The sequence below is a fragment of the Uranotaenia lowii genome, chromosome 3 (genome assembly GCF_029784155.1).
Source record: "Uranotaenia lowii strain MFRU-FL chromosome 3, ASM2978415v1, whole genome shotgun sequence".
NCBI classification, from domain to species: Eukaryota; Metazoa; Arthropoda; class Insecta; order Diptera; family Culicidae; genus Uranotaenia; species Uranotaenia lowii.
In genome coordinates, this window is record NC_073693.1 from 280,074,634 (window position 1) to 280,092,245 (window position 17,612).

General features: G+C 37.0%; 1 protein-coding gene across 1 annotated transcript in view; it reads right to left on the reverse strand.

Annotated features, from left to right (window-relative positions):
* Positions 1 to 17,612, reverse strand: part of LOC129755832 (transmembrane protein 26) — a 50,804-nt gene that overhangs the window by 497 nt on the left and 32,695 nt on the right. The window contains exon 5 of the mRNA XM_055752514.1: positions 10,259 to 10,667. Within this exon, the coding sequence (XP_055608489.1) occupies positions 10,340 to 10,667 (328 nt within the window). The 3' untranslated portion in view covers positions 10,259 to 10,339. The remainder of the gene's footprint in view (positions 1 to 10,258; positions 10,668 to 17,612) is intronic.

Below are 17,612 nucleotides of genomic sequence, written 5' to 3' on the forward strand. Positions count from 1 at the left end.
GAATGGTCAGAGGCGTATGGAAATCGTTGTCACAATTTGTTAAAAAATATGCCTTAAAGACTGTTGTGAGTTTTTCAATAGGAACCTTAATATGATTTTTTTTATTTCGACTTTCGTCGATTTGAAAACCTTAACAGATATTGAAATTTACGAAGTCTTTAAAAGTTCAGACCTAAAGCTTTTTTTGTTTGATTTTCTAAACATCCAGGCTATGTGCATATAATGAGATTGGGTGAAAACAGATATTCGTTTCAAACAAAATAATCCAGAAATGATCACATTTCTAACAGAAATAGGAACTTTTTAAGATAAACAGCATCATTTGGACAGCGATTGCGTCGTCACTTATCTAAATGAAGATCACAGCATAACTGACTAGTTTAAAGCTTTTTTTCAAAATCGCCAGCTACAGTATATGACCTGCAAAGGAGTGAAGAGACTGAAGGTCTCAACGAGTGTTCCACAAAGATCGATATTTGGCCTGGTCCTGTGGAGCATTACGTTCGACGAGCTAATGAGGATAAACCTTCTATCACGGAAGTCAAACTGGTAGGATTCGCGGTTTACTTTAAACTGCTACTTAAGAACGGGCTTCTTGAACTGTTGAATTGTGTGACACCGGGGCCAAACGCAAAATCTATTTAGTACTTGGATGTGATGATCCGGCTTAGGCTGCAAACACCAGACACAAGGTATGCCAGTTTTTTTTATCAATTTCAAGAAGAAAAAAATCAGGATAAATGGAAGTTTTGGTCATCACAATGCTTATTTGCCCACGGCATACAATAATAAATTATTTTATTCTCGTTCTAAGATAAGCTGTAAATATTAAAATAGACTCGACATCTGATCTCAATAAAAACATTAGGGCATATCGCCATAATTATTAACAGAAAATCATCAGCAACTTCAATGTTCAATGTTCAAGCTTCAAAGTGAACGCTTATTCTGAACAAATACAACAAAACAAAAATAAAGTTGAATCTCGATAACACGTTCTAAACTCCTTCAATGTTATAATGATCAAAAACCCCTATACGGCGAAGAAATATGGTCCATTTGATTAATTTATATGCAAGCTTTGAAAACTGTTTACCAAAATCGAGAGAAATCATAATACCTGCTAGGATTCAATTCACAACTTATTGTTAAGAAGCACTGCTTCAAAAGCTCGGATCCTTTGGAATTTTGTGAAAGTTCCATTGTATGGATTTCAAATTTTTGGTTTCAGGAGACTTAACAAGAAAGCGCTGCCATCTAAGACTTAAATTTTGAAAAATTATGTTTCATTATTAAAAAAAATGGGCTTGTGTTTATTTTATTTACATAGTATTCCGTCTTACGACAAAACTTGACGAACATAATTCCTAAAATTCACTCGGTTCATAGCAACCGTTCTCTAATTTCTCGGGCACCCCACGTTCGCCAGATCACGCTCCACCTGGTCTAACGACCTAGCTCGTTGCGCCCCCGCTCGTCTTGTTCCTACCGGTTCGTAGCGAACACCTGTTTTGCAGGACAGTCGTCCGGCATTCTCGCAACATGTCCCGCCCAGCGTATCCGGCCAGCTTTCACCACCTTCTGGATACTGGGTTCGCCGTAGAGTCGCGCGAGCTCGTGGTTCATCCTTCGCCTCCACACTCCGTTCTCCTGTACGCCGCCAAAGATGGTTCTTAACACTCGTCGCTCAAATACTCCGAGTGTACGCAGGTCCTCCTCGAGCAATATCCATGTCTGATGCCCGTAGAGAACAACCGGTCTAATGAGCGTCATATACAGGTTAGCCCTTCGTGCGAGGGCTAAGTCTTCTCGACCGCAGTTGCTTGTGGAGTCCATAGTAGGCACGACTTCCGCTGATAATTCGCCTCCGGATCTCACGGCTGGTGTCATTGTCTGCGGTCACCAGTGAGCCGAGATAGACAAAGTCTTCGACTATCTCCAGCTCGTCGCCGTCGATCGTGACCTTGTTATTACTGGACAAGCGGGTTCGGTCGGTCTCGGATCCGCAGGCCAGCATGTACTTCGTCTTGGACGTATTAATCATCAACCCAATCCTTCCTGCTTCGCGTTTCAGTTTGCGGTAGATCTCCTCCACCGCCGCAGATGATCTGCCGACTATATCAATGTCATCGGCAAAGCAGATAAGTTGACTGGATCTGTTGAAAATCGTGCCCCGCATTTCGCCCACCGCTCGTCGAATAACACCTTCTAGCGCCACGTTGAACATCATGCAGGATAGACCATCACCTTGTCGAAGCCCCCTGCGCGATTCGACTGAACTCGACAATTCACCCGAAATCCGCACACAGCACTGCGTTCCATCCATCGTCGCCTTGATCAGTCTGATCAGCTTCCCGGAAAAGCCGTTCTCGTCCATGATTTTCCATAGCTCGTTACGGTCGATCGTGTCGTATGCGGCTTTGAAGTCGATGAAAAGATGGTGCGTAGGGACCTGGTGTTCACGGCATTTTTGGAGGATTTGCCGTAATGTGAATATCTGGTCCGTCGTAGACCGTCCCTCCATAAAGCCGGCCTGATGACTTCCCACGAATCTGTTTGCTTGTGGCGTTAGGCGGCGGAGTAGGATTCGGGACAACACTTTGTAGGCGGCATTGAGGACAGTAATCGCTCGGTAATTCTCACAGTCCAATTTGTCGCCCTTCTTGTAGATGGGGCATATTACCCCCTCCTTCCACTCCTCCGGTAGCTGTTCTATGTCCCAGATCCGGATTATCAACCGGTGTAGGCAATCGGCCAATCTGTCCGGGCCCATTTTGATGAGTTCAGCTGCGATGCCATCCTTTCCAGCCGACTTGTTTCTATTCAGCTGGCGAATGGCTTCCTTAACTTCACTCATCGTTGGGAGTGGCTCGTCTTCGTCGTTGGCTACGCCGGCGATGTATCTTCTCCCACCGTCTTGATCTCCTGCATGTGCGCCGTTCAGGTGTTCATCGAAGTGCTGCTTCCACCTTTTGATCACCTCACGATTGTCCGTCAGGATACTCCCGTCCTTATCCCGGCACATTTCGGCTTGCGGCACGAAGCCTTTGCGGGATGCGTTGAGTTTCTGATAGAACTTTCGTGTATCTTGGGAACGATGCAGCTGCTCCAGCTCCTTGAGCTCCTCCTCCTCCAGGCGGCGCTTTTTCTCCTGGAAAAGTCGGACTCGCTGCCTCTTCCGCTGACGGTGATTTTCCACATTTCGACGGGTGCCTCTCTGCACTACTGCCGCCCGCGCGGCATTCTCTTCGTCCATCACCCATCTACACTCCTCGTCGAACCAGTCCTTCCGTCGAGATCGCTCCACATAACCGATGACGTTCTCCGCAGCACTGTTGATGGCTGTTTTGATGGTATCCCAACAGTCCTCGAGAGGGGCTTCGTCAAGCTCGCCCTCTGCCGGCAGCGCTGCTTCGACCGATTGCGCGTAGTCTGCCTCGACCTCAGGTTGCTTCAGTTGCGCGATATTTAACCGAGGCGGGCGCTGGTTTCGCGTGTTGTTCACTACGGAGAGTTTTGGGCGCATCTTCACCATCACCAGATAGTGGTCCGACTCGATGTTGGCGCCCCGACAGGATCTGACGTCGATGATGTCCGAGAAGTGCCGGCTGTCGATCAAAACGTGGTCGATCTGTGATTGAGTTTGGTACGGTGATCTCCAGGTGTACTTGTGTGGGAGGCGGTGCTGAAAAAAGGTACTACGTACGGCCATTCGTTTGGAGGCGGCGAAATCAATAAGTCTTAGGCCGTTTTCGTTGGTCAGCTGGTGCGCACTGAACCTTCCAATTGTCGGTTTGAATTCCTCCTCCTGGCCGACCTGAGCGTTAAAATCCCCGATGACGATCTTGATATCATGTTTTCGGCAACGGTCGTATTCACGCTCCAGCTGCGCGTAAAATTCGTCTTTGTCGTCACCGGTACTTCCGAGGTGAGGGCTGTGCACGTTGATGATGCTGATGTTGAAGAACCGGCCCTTGATTCTCAACCGGCACATTCGTGAGTTGATCGGCCACCACCCAATCACGCGCTTTTGCATCTTTCCCATCACTAAAGTCTGCTTCATTTAATATTGGAACACAAACAATTGCGTGTAGTTCAGTCATTTATTAACGAAATCATAATTTGTTTTTCATACAAATGTAGCATTTTCTTTACTCTTTCATAAAAAAAAATTAAAAAAATTATTCATTGCTGTTTCGAAGAAATTCTCGTACTTTTCCCGTAATACGGCACATTAGGCGGCGCACACCCTTTTCGTCCACCGTTTTGGCGATTTGATTCCACCAGTTCTTCATTTGAGTCATGTTCCTAACAAGTTTTCCCTTTGCCTTAAGCCTCCGCTTCGTGATTGCCCAGTATTTCTCTATCGGCCGGAACTGGGGGCAGTTTGGGGGGTTGAGGTCCTTCGGTATTACGCTGACCCCGTTCGTTGCGTACCATTCCATAACCGTTTTGCTGTAATGGCAGCTTGCGAGGTCCGGCCAAAACATTACTGGACGGTCGTGGGCACGAACAAACGGCAGAATCCGTTTCTGTAGTTACTCTATTTTGTAGACTTCTGATGTCATTGTCTTGTCAGTGAGAAAGACTTTGGTTTTCTGTCCATAACTGCATATCCCCTGCCAAATCATGTACTTGCGGGCGAATTTATCCGCAAACACGAACTTAAATTTTGCAGGTACATCCCCCCGAGCCGTCGCCAAATAAAATTTTTGACCTGGGATTTGCCCAAAGTCCGCCTTCACGTAGGTCTCATCGCCCATCAGAATACTTCCGTCGAACTTGGTCAGCACTTGGTCGTACAGCTTTCGAGCACGGATTCTGGCCACATTGTTCTGCTTCAGCGTCCGATTTGGCTGTTTGCTGGCTCGGAATGACCTTATTCCTTCCCGGAGACGAATTCGTCGCACCGTACTGTGAGCGGCCTGGAACTTATTGGCCAAATCGCGGTCTGAAATATTGGGATTCCTCTTGACGGCCTTGATGACTTTCCCACGCAGTTTTCGGTCGACAGTTCCACTCCGACGCTTCAAATGCGGCTTCCGAGCCGTCGTCAATGTTTCCTTGTACTGCTTGATAACACGCCATACGGTATTTCTGGGCATTTTAAGCTGTTTAGCTAGCTTCGATGCCGACAACAATGGATTTTCAAGAAAACTGTGCACAATTTGATCACTCCGTTCGGCTTCCATGGCGGTTGTTTACAAAATGCTATCGTTTGGTGTTATGACATAAATACATGGTGAAAGGTAATGAATTTCCCGACACGTGGGTGAAAAAAGTTTCCAAATCCGTCCACTAGGAGCGCCACAATGAGCAAAAGAATTTGTTCCAATATTAAATGAAGCAGACTTTATAAAAGCTGTTCCAAGCTCGTGTGTGTTGCCTGCCGCAGCTCTGGTAGATGGCACGACCATCTGGATACGTTCGTACCGTGGAGCCCTTCCAGCATACCTCCTGCAGCGCTACGATGTCAAATTTGCGGCTCTTCAATTCGTTGGAGAGCACGTGGGTACTGCCCACAAAATTTAGAGATCGGCAGTTCCATGTTCCAAATTTCCAATCGCTAGTCCCTTTTCGTCGCGTGGGTCTTTGCCGATTTCCATCCGAAATTTGTTGTTCGTTGTTCGTTGCTTATTTTTTTTGTAGTCACAGGCTCGCAAGGCCCGCAGCTAACCCCACTATCTCGCAGGAGGACCGTCGTGATATTGCTGTTTTGGGTCCCGAACACCACCAGGACGCTGTTGCACTCCGCACGCCGCCCCTAACATGGAGAACAGACGCGTACGAAGCCCCCTAACTCAGTCTGCATGCGACCAAAGCATCCACCGGGGTTGGGTACCCGATCTCCGCTAAGGTTGCTCGCACCCCAGCTAGCACCACGGGGAGGTAGAGAATCGGAGTTGCAGACAAGAGGTGATATGACCACTACCCGAAGGTTGGGTGTATGGGGTCTCGAGTTGCACATTGTCTACTTCACTAGCCAGGGGCTTGTGATACAGCTCAGTTGGCAAGTCTGTTGTCTCCTGAGCCGATGTCCGCGAGTTCGAGCCCAAGAGTAAACATCGAACACAGTTGTACCGGATAGTTTTTCAATAACGATCCGCCAACTGCAACGTTGATAAAGTCGCGGATGCCATAAAGATGGTAAAACGACTATAATCGAAACAAAAATAAAAAAAAAATTAAAAAAAACGGAATTTTGAATGTTGTTCGGATTAAAGTTTATCCAAGATTCTATGTTTCACCATTTTACTTATCATGTTAATGAAAAAATTAAGGAGTTTAATTAAGTATGATAGCTTCATGTCGAATTCGTGAGTGCGAGAGAAAAATCTCGTAAAACCCATATAAAACCTAATAGAGTAATATACATAGCCTTAAACTTTTACAAACTTAAAATTTATAGAAATCATAATTTTGGAGGAATACATAAGTGGTTCTATTTTTGTTTTGTACCCATTTTTCATGTTTTGGTGCTTAACGCCAATTGATTTATCAAAGAAAGTGAGCTTACGCTTTAATCATCCTTTAAAACACTCAAAACAATTTGTAGAAGAAAATTTTGTTAAAAGTTTACCATTCAATTTTTTAAAAGCAATATACAGAGTGTTACTATTTTTGTTCCGCTAAGTGTATTAAAGGTTATTGATGTAGTTCTCCTTCAAAATGAAGAATTATACGAAAATCGGGGTTCTTTCCGAAAATACGGGAAAACTAAAGTCTATCAGGTTATCATTGTCAATAAAAATCAAGATCCTGATAAATGTAACAGGAATACTGGCATGTCTGCCAGGCACCCAAGAACAACAATGTGGTGGATTCCTCAGCATTTCGTGATTCTTGGGAATGAAGCAGAAGATTGCTTAGCTTACACAAAGCTAAACAACTTGAGCCTCCTCCAAACTCACTCAAATGAACCTTACTGGTTAAAAAAACCATCTCTTCTCTTGATCACAGGTTTGGAACAACATAAAGGTTGTTCGGATCAAAAAGTGGTCAACTTACATAAATTCGCTGTATTTTTTCTAATCATTCATATAAAAACCTAAACATCACTCATTTTGTAAGTGTATGTGTGTAGAAGGATGCTTCTATGTGGATTTTGACATTAGACCATTAGTAATCGAAATGGCGTCCAAGCAAAAGGAGGTGTGAATCGAAATTTTGTATAAGCGTCGTGAAAATTCAAACTAAGGAGTGTATTCGAAAAAAATGCTTTGTTTTGTGAATAGCTTCTGCATGCATGAATGGAAATTGATGAAATTTTCAGTGAAGCTATCTTCTAGTCTAATGTTTGTTTACATATGCAAATTTGTGTGACGTTCTGTCAAGTGGTTTTTGGGATATCGTTCAATACAGAGCGTCTTTGACTAAATTTTTTGGGCGAGATCGCCAAAAATTTAGGAAAAAATTTATGGAAATCAACTATTCGACCAAAACTCATATGGTAAATTGTTTAAGAAGTCCTAGAGAATCTAATAGTGAGCTAAATTATTCCAAATTTTCACTATTCATGAAGTTAATGATTCCATGAATGTGAGGAATGTTAGAGGTTTTATCGAGCGCAAACCAAAAAAATTGTTTGACTGGCTCGTCTAACTGACTAATAAACAGGCCTGACTTCATTTCAGCAAGGTAAAAAAGCTGCTCAACATTCAAATAAACAAAATACGGTGGTTAAATTTTCGGCAATATATTGGAACCGCTGGCGGGGAGATATTTTGAAAAATTACGTTATGGACAGCGAAACGAACACTATAGCGGGCACCTGCCAGGTTTCCAGCCAAAAACTTTTCGTTGACATATCTCGTCTGGGTGTTCCTGAGATAAACAAGAATGAAAAATTGAAAAATTTGATGATGATTGAGGCCTGGATCTGGGGGGAATCGATATCCGAGAGCCGCAGTGACGAACAGAAGAGTGACTAGTACTTTTAAGCGCAACCCCAATTTTCCGTCCGAGGTCGCAAAGAAGTTGGAACCGTGCCGGAAGCTAAAACTTATCGACTTATGATAAGGTATTGACTCCAAATCTCAACGATAAGAAAACCTTACGGCAATAACAAGATTTTGAAAGCTGCAAACGACATTGTTGACAAAATTTGTTTACGTGGCACTGTGGGGTAAAACCTATAAAAGTTGTGACAAAACATATAACAAAGAAACAAATTTATTTTAGTTAAGTGAATTAATATAATTATATTAGTAAAACTAGTTGATATTCTTTCAAAACAGATAAATTAAAAAAACCAACGATTTTCAACTAATGATCAACTAATTGTAAAAAGAACGATTTTCATATTTTATTACCGGGTAAAAGTATTAAAAAAGATACAATAAAATTCAATAAAAAAAACTTCGAAACTATCATCACTGAAATCAACACTGCTTCTTATTTAAGATTCAAACATTAGTAGAAAACACATCTTCACGACAAAGCTATTTTGTTTATAGTGTTGCCAAAAGCATGTATGGTTATTACGATTAGTTGATTATTCAATTAAAATATTTAATTCAATCCGAATTTATTTCAAATTTTTTAAATATTCCCTGAAGATCGTGAAATCTCTTCAACATTTGGTTTTGTTGAGTTTGAAAGAAATTTTCATCATTTATTCTTAAGAAATATGAATAAATTAAGACGTAAAGTTGAATGAAGAAACGTGTTTTTTACACAAAACTTCAAGATAAAAATTGTTGGAACCACCCAATGAATTATTCTCGCGAAAAGTGCGTTTACCAATCTTCAATTTAGAATATTTTCAAACATGTAATTTATTTTTCTTTTTGAGTTAACGGAATCCAGATTAGGCGAACTTATCATAATTTTATCGAAGTATATTTTCAATTTTGTGTATTTCAAAAATGAATTCAAATATTGATATAGAATATCATAAACCAAACGATACGATAGCATTTATTATCGTGAACATTTCATCCAAAGACATCAAACCTCTTTGAGCTGATTTGAAGAAATTACGAGGTTTTGTCCAGCTTAAAGCCTGTTCTGCCTCACTGTGCGACGTAATGAAAGCGCACGCGGGGAATTAGTTTCTAGTCCAGACTTAAAAAGTAAACTCATCTTCCATTAGTTTTCTTCATTTCTTCATCCATTTTTGTTTCGCTTATCATGTCGAAAAAGTCACAAAAAGCAACAACTGCTACAAACAAAAAAGAAGAATAAATTTAGAAAATGCATTAAAGCGATGTTTAAAAATACACCAGACACCGAAGAATAAAACTTTTCAATTAGGCCGGAACAAATTTCATCTTCTTCTTTTGTCCCCCCTTCCTTTTCGATTTTTCCGAAAATCCAGAAAGCGGAAATAAATAAAGTTCAAAGAATTTTATCGAAATTTTTAAGAAATTTAACAAAAATTCAAACAATTTGAAGAGCGATAGTCAAACTGTAGAGAATGGGAATTGTTTGAGTACTGTTTGATTACACTCGAATTCAAATACGTACTAGACATGAAAAGTGTGCACATTTTGGCTACAAAAAAGGGCATTCAAATCCGATTTTTTGTCGGAAGGTGAGTGTTTTGACAGATATTCAAGTGAAAGCAGAAAATTTATGATAAATTATCAGTACACCCTGAAAGTTGTGAAAATAATATTCACTGCACCCATAAACGGGGCAAGTGCAAACTTAGAAAGTTTTTCACAAAATACCGTTGCTTTTTACAAACATTTTTTAGTTGTGAAGAACGGGAACTTGTTGAGAACTATCGTAGTGATGCAACGAACGATAATTGATAATTTTTGAACTTATACATATTTTTCTAGGACTTGTGAAAGTTGAACTATGGTGAAATCCGTTTGCCCTTGCCCCGGTGTACCTTGGATGAAAATCCAAGAAACAAAATTTAAATGCTGCTAAAATACAGCTTTGCTCAATATGAATGAGCATAATGTAAAAACACCAATTTAGCTACAACTTAAAAAAATAATAAAATTTTTCAAAAATATGATTAAACATTTGATTATCATCTCCAAGCTAAATATTCATTGTACGACTGTTCTGAAAATTTATGCAGATGAATTAAGATCAATTTAATAAACCAATTTATTTCGAAGAGCTTGTATCGCACAATGTCTGTTCATAGAACGAATCCCTTGATCCGTAACAGCTTTTAGATAAAGTTCAAGAGGATTTAGAGTTTGTTAAATCCTTTTTTCCTCATTCAATGTCCTACAAATCTGGAAAACAACCAAAACCTATGACGCCTCTGACAAAAGAAAGGCACATTTCTTACCGGTTGGAACAGCATGCCCGGTGCTTAGCTTAGCCGCCCTTCTCAACAGGATGAAAAAAAATGCGGTCCCATCGCTCCCGCTCACTCGGAAGCATCACTCGAGTAGGAAGACCCAGAAGACGCCGAAGATTCCTCGCTACTGGTAACGCGACGCTGCTTCTTCCTCGGTCCGGATTTGGATTTGGACCGTTTCTCGTGGACCACTTCGAACTCACTCGAGGCCGCTCCACCTGCATCCCTGTCGTTGTCCTCATAATCATCATCGTCGTCATCGTCGTCGTTGCCGTTGTCATTACCGTGACGATAACCATCCGGTCCGCCGCCGCCATTGTGTTGCTCCGGATGATCCTGGTCAGCTTTCGACGACTGCTTTCGGCCGCCTCGTTTGCCTTCGCTTCGTTGCTGCTTTCTGTGTCGATACAAGAGTTGATGGTTTAAGGGTTATCATTACTTTCTAGTAGTTTTCGGGGTTTCTACTGTTACGCAATAAATTTCTGTTTCGACTCGGAGGATAATAAAGATTTACGGTTTGGAACCGTTGTAGATTTTATTGGGAATTTAACGTTGAATGAAATCGAATGGGTTGGACTTGAATTTGGATTATATTCATTTCGAAAATGACATCTAGTAACATTATCTTAAATTGTGTAGCAAACCTTAATAAATCGAGAGCTTGTTAATAAGGTTGTTTTCCCAACATTCATGGAACAGAATACACTGATATTACCAGTGAATTTATTAAAAAACTTACAATTTTAAATTAGAATAGGTAGATAATACCTAAAAAGCTTAATTATAAATGTAAAATTATGACTTCATTTCATTTAAACATTTTTAAAATGATTGTGACCGTCATTGAGTAAAAAAAAAGTACTAATAATTACATTAAAAAAAATAAAAAGAAAAAGGGAAATATTTCTAATTACTACAAATTAAATTAAACGATGAGTTATAAAAATATTTAAAAAAAACTTTTTACATCTTTTAATGCTTACAACATGCTTGTAATAATTGTTAATTTTATAAAAAATCTCATTAGCAGAATGTTGATCAATGTTATTATCGGAAATGCAAGAATTCAGTTTTTTTTCCTTAGGTATACACATAAAATCCAACTGTTTAAAATAAATTGTGAAAAATGAGGCCAGTACAAATATCAAATCCTTCTTTTGTCACTCGGAGTTGGAACATCACGAGGGGGGTGAATAGTAAAAAATATTGCAAAAAAACAAAAAATTGAAAAAAGGCCGGAACAAATTTCAAATCCTTTGTTTGTCACTCGGAGTTGGAACATCGCGTGGGGGGTGATAATAAAAAATAATGCAAAACACAAATAAACTGGAATAAATTGCACTAAAGATTGTATGCATCTAAATTGCATACTATATCATTGCACAAAACCTATAAATCAAGTGATTTTTTTATCGAAAAATTAAATAAAATCAAGAAAACCAAAGGTGATAAAACTTCTATCTTCTACAATCTGATTTTTGCTCTTGTAGTCTTTCGAATATTTGATAATTTTTCCATAAAATAAATCAAACTTTATTTATTCCCCCCTTCGGGTTTTTTGGAAATTTCGAGGGGAAGTGACAAAAGAAGAAATTGATATTTGTTCCGGCAAAAATTGCACGATAGCTTGTATACAACAAAACTGTATTCTATATAATTGCACAAAACCTTTAATTTCTTATCGATAAATTCAATGAAACAAGTATACAAAAGGTGATTTCTCAATTTGTGTTTTGCTCTTGAAATTTTTTGGATATTTGATAAATTTTTCGAAAAATCCATAAAATACTTGAAACTTTATTTATTCCCCCTTTGTGTTTTTTTGAAATTTCGAAGGGCGGAGTGAAAAAAGAAGAAATTGATATTAAGCCCTTATGGCCTTAAAGAAAAATCATGAGATGAAAGGTTGAGAAAACATAATGAAAGAACGATTAATTTATAGAAAATCTGTGGGTTATCAGAAACATGAAAAGTAGGATCCTGACTACTTTTAATAAAATTGGCTGTGAAAGTAGATTAGGTACCGTAAAATTGGTTGAAAATGGGAAAAATTGTTGTATCAAGCCATCTACGTATTATTTTTTCATCTTTCAGGACCAAAACGTTCCTTGATTTATTGCATAAGATAAAATTTTAGTTCTTCATAAAGATAGAATAAATTTAAAAAATAATGAATCAAAGCATACAAAATCTCCAAATTTCATACCATGACAGGTGTTGTTTGGCTTCTAATAGTGATGTTACATGTTTACAAGCATGATATAAGGTGAAAAATTCTTTCAACACGATTTTTGCGAAAAACGAAGACGGAATTTGTCTGTGGACCGACAAATTCATGTCAGCACATATTTTTCTCTTTCATAATTTTAAAGTATGAGTTCAACATATTTAAATAAATTAAATCATGAAAAAACACATTGAAAAATTGCAAAAATATTCTAGAGCTTAAAGAAGTTTACTTATGGTATTTCAATAACTTTAGATAAATATGCAGATGATATGCAAAAAATTACAAAAAAAAAAACTGTTTTCTAATGATTGCTGCAATTTCTAAAGATAAGGAAATCTTATAAATCTCAATGAATAACAAACATCTTCCAGTACCCAATGAACAATGTTTGAGAGAAATAACCAAAATCGTATAAGAATAAATAAACAATTGCATTTTTTTAGTTGATGCGCCATAACTTTTATAAATCTCTAAATATCGGCTTTAAACTTGTTCAGTTGTGTTATTTATAAAAAAAATGATGTTATTTTTCTGAGCCGATGTTCGTGATTTTAAGCACAGTTGTATAAGATTTGAAATAACTGTCTGCCAACTACAACGTTGATATAAAGTCTCGAATATGGTAAAAGGACTATCATTGAAACAAAAAAATATATATCCAGGGTTGCTAGCGATTTCTCGTTTAAAAATTTCCAATTTTTCCAGGTTTTCTCGGTTTAAAACGACGATTTTTTATTACAGAAATTTTTAATATGAAAACATGATTTATCAAAAATAAAAAATAAAATTTAAAAACTAGATCCGCAATCCTATTTTGAAATTTTGATAATTTAAGAATTCTTTCGAGTCAAGTCACAGGAGTAAAAATACTTCCAAAATTTTCCCAGAGCTGTACTACTCAAAGCTAAGAATTATCAAAAATAAATCAAGTAAAGAATGAAACTTTGTCCAATAATCGTGTTGGCTTATCGATTTATTAAAACTAGATAAAGTAAATGTGACCTGAAACAGAAGTATTTGAAAAAAACTTGTGACGATTTAAGAAAAAAAATCATTCATTAGAATATCAATTAGAATGGAATTGTGTTTGCTCAAATTATAAATCATGTCAACAATAAAGAAATTCACCCTCAATTTTTTATTCAATAAATATTATCTTGAATATTTACCTTCGTGAGTACTGACTACTAGTTATCAATGAAAACCTAAAAAAAACTTTAAAAATTCTGATGGAAAATATTTCTATGCTTTTGAAAGAGCTTTGTTATTATCACATTCAGTTGAACCCAAAAAATGTTTATATTCTTAGTTGGAAATATTTTTCAAATATGTGGGATTTTTTTTTTAATGAAAATTTTCCGGTGTTGTGCTGAAATTCCAAGTTTTTGTTTTTGGTTTCTTGGTAAAAGAAAGAAATTCTCAACTTTTTCCCGGAATTCCCGGTTTCCCTAGTTTGCGAATCACCCTTCATTAACCAGCCATATTTATTAAATGCAGAAAACGTCACTTTATCCAAATTTGTTCAATGGAGCCCATTTAGACCACCCTGATGATGTTTTTTTTCTTTATTTGGGTATCACAGCACATTTCGCGGTATTCCATTTGTAATTATCCTGGCAATAAGCTCACGTTATTGGAAAATTGTGTTCTTGATGCATAGGCTGCTTTCCAAATTCTTCAAATCTGTTCTCAAATTCAAACATCAAGTCTGAAACTCAGCGTATTTTGGCATTTTGGTGGTCTTTGGCTTTTATTCCAAGCTTTTGAATTAATTTATACGTTGAAAAGTTCACACGGATTTTCCTGTCCAATGAACTTTTTACTGCATCCGAAGCTACAAAAAGCTATTTGATTTTAATTTTAAAGAGAAAAAAAATTGGAATAAATTCGAGGATTTTTTTAATTTCCAATTTAAAAGAAGTTTACAAAGGTAATGACCGTGCTCTGATTTCTTAAATTGTTTGTTCGCAGGCCAAATGTGGCCCGCGCCTACACCCATATGGTGTAGGGGTTAATTGGGACATGTCCAGTGTTTCAAATACCCAAAGATTGTATATAATAATGTAGAACTGAGTTACTTAGGTTAAAGAATATGATTTTCAGCTTTAGTAAGAAGTCTAGAAACAAAAATCTGAATTTTATTGGAGTTATTTTTTCGCTCCTGGAGTAAGGCATCATCACAAAACCTTTCTTCGAATACAAATAAATGTTATTGATAAAAAAATAATTACAGGGGTATGGCAAAATCAACAAAATATCTGAAAATCGATAAGCTAAGCACTAATTTGCATTTTGCGTGCTGATGGAAACTGAAATGAACGCATTTTTACAAGGAGAAAAAAGTCGATTGTTGTTCTTATTGTTTCAGCTAGTTAAACCAATCATCAAAGCGTACTATACTATAAATATAAAAGACTCAACTACAAACTGATGATTGACCTAACGCATTCAACTATGATTTAACTGTAATAATAAAATTAATTCAACTTCATTTGTAAATATGGTTGATTTTATGCATTCAAGTATAAACATAATAGATTCAAGTATACATTCCTGGTTGACCTCTCACATCTAACTATAAAAATGATAGATCCATTTGTAAGGTATAATTGATTCAACTGTAAATAACTGTAATAGATTCAACTACAAATGTATAATTGATTCTAGGTATTGAACTAAAAATTTAATAAATTGAACTATTTTTTTATGATTGATGGTCTGATACTTTAATAATACAAACACATCCAAACACTGCATATGTTTACATAAGTGAAGTTAGTGTGTCAGAGTGTCAGCAGCAGGCAGTTGGTGTTTACCAATGGTATTACCAAAGATATAATTGAAAAGCATATGTGGAGTTTTCGTGAAGCAACAAATCCTATTTTTTTATATGTAGACTGTATTAAAATATTTCCGCAAGTTAAGAATGGTCTAGAATATATCTTATTGGGAGCAAAATTAAATTGCTCACGTTTAATGCTTCCCTTATTTAAACTCATGGATTCGACCTACAACTCTACTGCATGACCTTTCTAACCTTCAACACGACTTTGTATTAATTACAGCACTATCAGAGAACCTGTTATGATGATATCACTTTTTGAATACGTTTTTATAATATTTTTATCTTCACGAATTCACCCTAAACCAACGATGGTCGTTTCGGATCAACATTAAATGTAGTTTTTTTGTTAGTCGTGCCTACGTGCCTTTCAGATGAACTGTGAATTTAAATAAACATTTTGTTTTAATCAAAATGTCACACTCAGCAATATTTATCTTCCTGCTAACTTTCTGTTTCCAAATGCTTGTGTAACGAATTAAATATAATAATCTCAGAAACTTTGATTCTTAGTTCAGCATTCTTTGAAACAAAAGGCGCAAAATTACTAATGTATAGCTTCTAATTTTCTACCTCTTATGATTATTATTATTAATATACGTGCTGGATTTTTGAGCAATATTGATGTTGATTTACCGAAATGTCATAAAACTGCTGTTGAGTTTTGCTGAGATGAGACGTGTCGACTCCTAGTTGTGCCAGCATACATTTGCTTGTTTAAATAAACTTGTGAAAAAATTGTACTCACTCCAGCCAGAAGTGGCAGTCCCTCAATTCTGAACGAAGGAATCGATGCCGCTGGAGGAATCCTTGGACATTCCGTTTAATCGGAAATCAAAAATGGCTGGACAATGCCAAAACCGTTGATGTGCTGATTGCTGACAAAATCATATTTTTCTTCGTAACAATTATATTCTGTGTGCTTTCAGCTAATAACAAATAAATAAAATGTGTATAAAACCATAACAAAAATTAAAATTTGTGCTGGAAAAATACAAAAAAAACAACTGTGAAGATATAGTTGAACGCATAAAATCAATCATAGAATAATAATTTATTCAATCATAATAATAGTTAAATCAACTATAGCTGAATCTTCAATATAGATAGTTGAATTCCCAACATCAATAAGAATATTATAGTTGGATTTGATTTATTTATGATTGAATCAATCAAACAATAGTAGTTGAACCTATCATATTTTTAGTTGAATGTACAAAACCAATCATACAAATATAGTTAAATATTTAATAAATATAGTTGTTCGAGAATCAATCATCAATATGATTGAATACAGGCGAAAAATTGTTGATGAAGCTTTATTTTTTTCTTCGTGTATTGTGGTTGCACGCATTTCTCAATAAATAAACAACTGTCCCTTTTCAGCAACTGATTAGGACTTTTTTTTTACATGTTATATTCAAAGTGTTTTGGAAGAAGTTTTACAGTAAAATGAGCTTTATAACAAAATGTAATGACTATTTTTTTAATTATCCCCCTATAAGTGAAATAAAAAAAATCTTATTTCTAAACCGTTTGCAGTCTTTTACTTACTTATTCAAAAAAATATTTCATGAAACTTTCTTAAACTCAACGTTCAAGAATTTCTCAAACATTCACTTTCCAAGTTATAGTGTAGATTACGAAAATAACCTTTAAAAATCAGTTTTTGATCATAACTATTTTCTAAAAGTTTAAATGCTCAAAATATTCCGAAATTTTTTTAAACGAACTATCAGGTATCAGAATGGGGGTAGGCTTAATAGCGGCACGTTATCCAAACATACGGGAAAATTGTGCCTAGCCTTTTTTTTATCCAAGATTTCATCATTTACCTGAGAAACCTGAAAAACCTATAAAAGGAAGAAATAAATTCAATCTATTTAAGATGGCATAAAGCCTTTCCACTAGGGATTATTAGTATTAAAGCTCTTTTCTACATTCGGTAAGGAATGATAGAATGTTTTTTAAGTTTAATTTCTTAAACTCAGATTCGCTTAAAGCGTAAGATCCCAGAGTACGAATACGTAGTCTGGCAAATGAGGGACAGTTACATATAAGATGGAAGGGATCTTTCACATCTGATTCACAACTACCACATACTGGAGATTCAGCACGCTGAATGTTGTGCATGTGATAGTTGAGTTTACAATGACCGGAGAGTGCTCTGATCAAGATGCTGCAATGAGATTTATTTAAAGTTAATAAGTAACTCGATATGATTGGAGATGGTTTTTCTTTTTATCGATAAGTCGATCAAATTTCCCAAA